The 5,638-nt window shown below is 62.3% G+C and overlaps 1 protein-coding gene across 1 annotated transcript; it reads left to right on the top strand.

The window, feature by feature from the left end:
* Positions 1 to 456: 456 nt before the first annotated feature.
* On the top strand, positions 457 to 2,693 carry LOC130604070 (protein capicua homolog; the record flags this gene model as incomplete). Its single annotated transcript, XM_057418328.1, has 2 exons — positions 457 to 2,235; positions 2,447 to 2,693. Coding segments are annotated over 2 exons (2,026 nt in total), but the record flags the coding sequence as incomplete, so codon positions are not given.
* Between the last annotated feature and the right edge of the window lie 2,945 nt (positions 2,694 to 5,638).

Genomic DNA, 5,638 nt, shown 5'->3' with positions numbered 1-5,638 from the left:
ACAGGGGTGTCCAGATGCCCCCATATCCCACAGGAAGGGGGTGTCTGCACCCCCCCATATCCCATGGGACAGGGGTGTCCAGGTGCCCCCATATCCCATAGGAAGGGGGTGTCTTCACCCCCCATATCCCATGGGATAGGGTTGTCCTGACCCCCCCATATCCCACAGGAAGGGGGTTTCTTCACCCCCCATATCCCATGGGACAGGGGTGTCCTGACCCCCCCATATCCCATTGGAAGGGGGTGTCTGCACCTGCACCACCCCCATACCCCATGGGAATTGGATGTCCCAACCTCTCCCCCCACACCTGTGGGGCTGCCCCACACTTTAACCCCCTTTCCCCCCCCCCTTCCCAACAGGACCCCCCCTCCCGACGGCCATGAAGCCGGCGAGGAAACCCGGCGGCTCCTCCTCCTCCTCCTCTTCCTCCTCCTCCTCCTCCTCCTCCTCCTCCAGCGGCCGCCCCAAGCACCGCGACGCCGACCCGGACGAGGCCGAAGGCTCCGGCTCCATCCCTGCCCCTTCCTCTTCCTCCTCCCCTCCTCCGCCGCCGTTATCCCAACCTCATCCCGAGGATCAACCCCCGCCGAGCCGGAAAACCGCCACCTTCAAATCCCGAGCCCCCCGCAAGAAACCCTCCGGCTCCGGCGATCCCGGCGGCGGCAGCGGCTGCTCCAGCACGGATACGGCCAGCGAACACTCAGCCGATGAAGGGGGCGGCGGCGGGGGTCCCCCCATCCCCAGCGACGGAACCCCCCCAATTCCCGGTGGCAACGAAGCCGCTTTCCGGCGCCTCCGGTGCCAGCGGGTGCTGGCGCGCCGCGGCGACGGCGTCTTCCAACCGGCCGTGGTCAAGCAGCTCCGGCGCGGCCAAGACTTGGGGGTCCAATTCAGCGGCGACCGCGGCATCACCTACTTGGAAGGGGGGTTCCACGGGGACCCCCCCGTCGTGGTGCTGGACGCCACCCCGCCGTCGGCATCCATCGGCGTGGGCACCCCGGTGTGTGCCCGTTTGGACCCGGCCGAGACCCTCTACAGGCCGGGCACCGTGGTGGAGGTGAGCGCCAAACCCCCCGCCTTCCGCGTGCGCTTCGCCCCACCGCCCTCCGCCCCACAAGTGTGGGTCCCGCGCTCCGGCCTGCGCCTCCTGCGCGCCCCGTGGACGGACCCTCCCGTCGAGCACGACGCCGGCGGGGCGGACGCCGCCGACGCCGCCGCGGCGCCGCCGGCGTCGCCGAAGCAACCGGAGGACGCGGAGGTGTCGAAGCTGAGCGCGGCGCCGGCCCCGCGTGCCCCCAGCGGGACCCCCCCCGGCGTGACGCCGACCCCCAAGTACAAGAAGGGCGACGTGGTCTGCACCCCCAACGGCATCCGCAAGAAGTTCAACGGCAAGCAATGGCGGCGGCTCTGCTCCCGCGACGGCTGCACCAAGGAGTCCCAGCGCCGCGGCTACTGCTCCCGCCACCTCTCCATGCGCACCAAGGAGCTCGAAGGGCTCCCCGAGAACCGGGGACCCCCTCCGGGATCGCTCCCCCGGGACGGCGGCGCCGACTTCGACTGGGACGAGACGTCCCGCGACAGCGAAGCCGGGGGCCGCTTGCCGCCGCCGTCCGACCTGTCCCGCTTCGAGTTCGACGAGTGCGAGGCCGCCGTGATGCTCGTGTCCCTCGGCAGCTCCCGCTCCGGCACCCCCAGCTTCTCGCCCGCTTCCACCCAGTCTCCCTTCTCCCCCACCCCATCCCCGTCCCCGTCACCCCTTTTCGGCTTCAGACCCGCCAACTTCAGCCCCGTCACCGCCTCCCCGCGCGCCCGCGGCCGACACCTCAGCGCCGGCACCCCAAGACCGGGCGAAGGCCTCAGCCCCCCCCCACCACCGCCACCGCCACCACCGCCACCACCGCCACCACCACCACGGCCTCGCCCCCCCTCCGGTGTGCCCCCCGCTCCGTTCCAACCCGCTCTCACCTTTACGGTGCCGTTGAGCCCCGGGAAGCGGAAGCCGGACCCGAACCAGGACCCTCCGGATGTGATGGGTGGGGGTGGGGGTGGTGGGGGTGGTGGGGGGGGAGGGGGGGGTGCCGGTGTTTTCCGTGCCCTGTCCCCCCTCTTCGCACCGCGCTCCCCCGCGGGGTTAACGGCGGATCCCGGGCCCGGTGCCCGCCGGGTCCCGGCCGTGCCCCGGGGCTCCCCCGTTATCGTCCGGAACCCCGAGGTGCCGCTGCCCGACCGGGCCCGGCACCCCCCAGCCCCCCATCCCCATCCTCCTCCTCCTCCCCCTCCCCCTCCTCCTCCCCCTCCCCTCCCCCCCCCTCCTCCCCCCCCCATCCCCGCTCCCCACCCCCCCGCCCCCCCCCCGCACACCGCGCGCCACGCCCATCCCCATCAACGCCGCCAGGCTCCGCCCCCAGGCCAGGCCCCTCCCCCGCCGCCCCTCCCCCTCTCCGAGCGCGCCGTTGCCGCCGCCCCCCTCCCCCTCGCACCACCCGGGGGTCCCACCCCCCCCGGCGCCCATCGCGGTTGGGGGAGGGGGCACCCCCCTGCACCCCGTCGCCTTCCACCCCTCCCCCGCTGCCCTCCTGCCCCTCCTCGTGCCCGGGGACTTCGGGGCCCCCCCGGCCCCCCGCAAGGAGATCGTGATGGGGAGACCCGGCACGGGTAAGGGGGGGGGTGGGGGTGGGGTGCTGAGGTCATAGTCGGGGCGCAGGGATGTCAGAGGGTGGGGGTGACGTCACGGGAGTGCGGAAGTGATGTCAGAGAATGGGTATGATGTCATGGGAGCGTGGAAGTGATGTCAGAGGTGGGCTATGATGTCACGGGAGCGCGGTAGTGATGTCAGAGAATGGGTATGATGTCATGGGAGCGTGGAAGTGATGTCAGAGGTGGGCTATGATGTCACGGGAGCGCGGAAGTGATGTCAGAGAATGGGTATGATGTCATGGGAGCGTGGAAGTGATGTCAGAGGTGGGCTATGATGTCACGGGAGCGCGGAAGTGATGTCAGAGAATGGGTATGATGTCACGGGAGTGAGGTAGTGATGTCAGAGGTGGGCTATGATGTCACGGGAATGCGGTAGTCAGAGATTGGGTATGATGTCACGGGAGCGAGGTAGTGATGTCAGAGGTGGGCTATGACGTCACGGGAACGCGGAAGTGATGTCAGAGGTGGGCTATGACGTCATGGGAGCGCGGTAGTGATGTCAGAGAATGGGTATGATGTCACGGGAGCGCGGAAGTGATGTCAGAGAATGGGTATGATGTCACGGGAGCGCAGAAGTGATGTCAGAGGTAGGCCATGACGTCATGGGAGTGCGGTAGTGATGTCTGAGAATGGGTATGATGTCACGGGAGCGCGGAAGTGATGTCAGAGGTGGGCTATGACATCATGGGGGTGCAGTAGTGATGTCAGAGGTGGGCTATGACGTCATGGGAGTGCGGTAGTGATGTCAGAGAATGGGTATGACATCAAGGGAGTGCCGTAGTGTTGGTGTCAGAGGTGGGCTATGACGTCGTTGCAGTGCGGTACTGATGTCAGAGGTAGGCTATGACGTCATGGGAGTGCAGTAGTGACGTCAAAGGGGGGGTGTGACATCATGGGAGTGCAGTATCGATGTCAGAGGATGCGTGTGATGTCATAAGAGTGCAGTAGTGGTTTCGATGGATGGGTATGACATCATGGGAGTGCGGTAGTGATGTCAGAGGGTGGGTATGACGTCATGAGAGTGCGGTAGTGATGTCACTGCAATATCAGAGGTGGGTCATGCCATCATGAGCACATAGAAGGTATCATATGTCAGAGGTGGGCTGTGACATCACATGAGTGCAGTAGTGATGTCACAGTGAGTGTGGTAGTGATGTCACCGCGATGTCAGAGGTGGGTTATGACATCACGAGTGTATGGTAGTGATGTCAGACATAGGCCGTGACATCATGTGAGCGCAGTAGTGATGTCACAGTGAGTGCGGTAGTGATGTCACCGCGATGTCAGAGGTGGGTTATGACATCATGAGCGTATGGTAGTGATGTCAGACATAGGCCGTGACATCACGTGAGCGCAGTAGTGATGTCACAGTGAGTGCGGTAGTGATGTCACCGCGATGTCAAAGATGGGTTATGACATCATGATAATGTGGTAGTGATGTCAGGCTATGACATCATGGGAGTGCGGTGGTGATGTCACAGTGATGTCAGGGGGGTATGACATGGGCATGTGGTAGTGATGTCAGAGGTGGGCTATGGTGTCATGGGAGTACAATAGTGATGTCACAGTGATGTCAGAGGTGGGTTATGACATCGTGATCATATGGTAGTCATCTTAGTGATGTCAGAGGCTTGTGACATCATAGTCATATGATGATCATAGTGATGTCACAGCTTTGTCACTGTGATGTCAGGCGTGGCTTATGACACGCGGCGGTCGGGGTGGGTGGAGGGGGGGGAGGGGGGCGGGAAGAGCCCCTCCCCTCCCGCGCGGCACCATGTCCTCCACCGCCCTGCCCCCCGCCACCGCCCCGCGGAGAGGCCTCGGCATGTTCGGTCAGTGCGGGGGGAGGGGCGCCGTGTGAGGGGATGGGGGGGGGGGGGGCTCTGAGGAGATTTGGGGCGATTTGTGGGGATTTTGGGTGTTTTGTGTGGATTTGGGGTGTTTTGTGTGGAGATGAGGGGGTCTATGGAGAGATTTGGGGCGATTTGTGAGGATTTTGGGGTGTTTTGTGTGATTTTGGGTGTCTTGTGTGGAGATGAAGGGGTCTGTGAGGGGATGGGGGGGCTGTGAGGAGATTTGGGGCGATTTGTGTGGGGTTTGGGGGTTTTGTGTGGAGGTGAGGGGGTCTGTGAGGGGATGGGGGGTCTGTGAGGAGATTTGGGGCGACTTGTGAGGATTTCGGGTGTTTTGTGTGGATTTTGGGTGTTTTGTGTGGAGATGAGGGGGTCTATGAGGAGAATTGGGGCGATTTGTGTGGATTTTGGGTGTTTTGTGTGAAGATGAGGGGGTCTATGAGGAGAATTGGGGCGATTTGTGTGGATTTTGGGTGTTTTGTGTGGAGATGAGGGGGTCTATGAGGAGTTTTGGGGTGATTTGTGAGCATTTTGGGTGTTTTGTGTGGATTTGGGGTGTTTTGTGTGGAGATGAAGGGGTCTATGAGGAGATTTGGGGCGATTTGTGAGGATTTTGGGGGTTTTGTGTGGATTCGGGGTGTTTTCTGTGGAAATGAAGGAGTCTGAGGAGATTTGGGTCGATTTCTGGCGATTTGGGGTGTTTTGTGTGGATTTTGGGTGTTTTGTGTGGAGATGAGGGGGTCTATGAGGAGATTTGGGGCGGTTTGTGAGGATTTTGGGTGTTTTGTGAGGATTTCGGGTGTTTTGTGTGGAGATGAAGGGTTCTATGAGGTGATTTGGGGCGATTTGTGAGGATTTGGGGTGTTTTGTGAGGATTTGGGGGTTTTGTGTCGATTTGGGGTGTTTTGTGTGGAGATGAAGGGGTCTATGAGGAGATTTGGGGCGGTTTGTGAGGATTTTGGGTGTTTTGTGTGGATTTGGGGTGTTTTGTGTGGAGATGAAGGGGTCTATGAGGAGATTTTGGGTGATTTGTGAGCATTTTGGGTGTTTTGTGTGGATTTGGGGTGTTTTGTGTGGAGATGAAG

This window comes from Pezoporus wallicus, unplaced genomic scaffold, assembly GCF_028554395.1.
Source record: "Pezoporus wallicus isolate ANWC-B61680 ecotype Strahan unplaced genomic scaffold, APGP_CSIRO_Pwel_v1 contig_14562, whole genome shotgun sequence".
In the NCBI taxonomy this organism is placed as follows: domain Eukaryota; kingdom Metazoa; phylum Chordata; class Aves; order Psittaciformes; family Psittacidae; genus Pezoporus; species Pezoporus wallicus.
The sequence above is the reverse complement of the archived record's forward strand: the minus strand, read 5'-3'. Positions and strand labels throughout refer to the sequence as shown.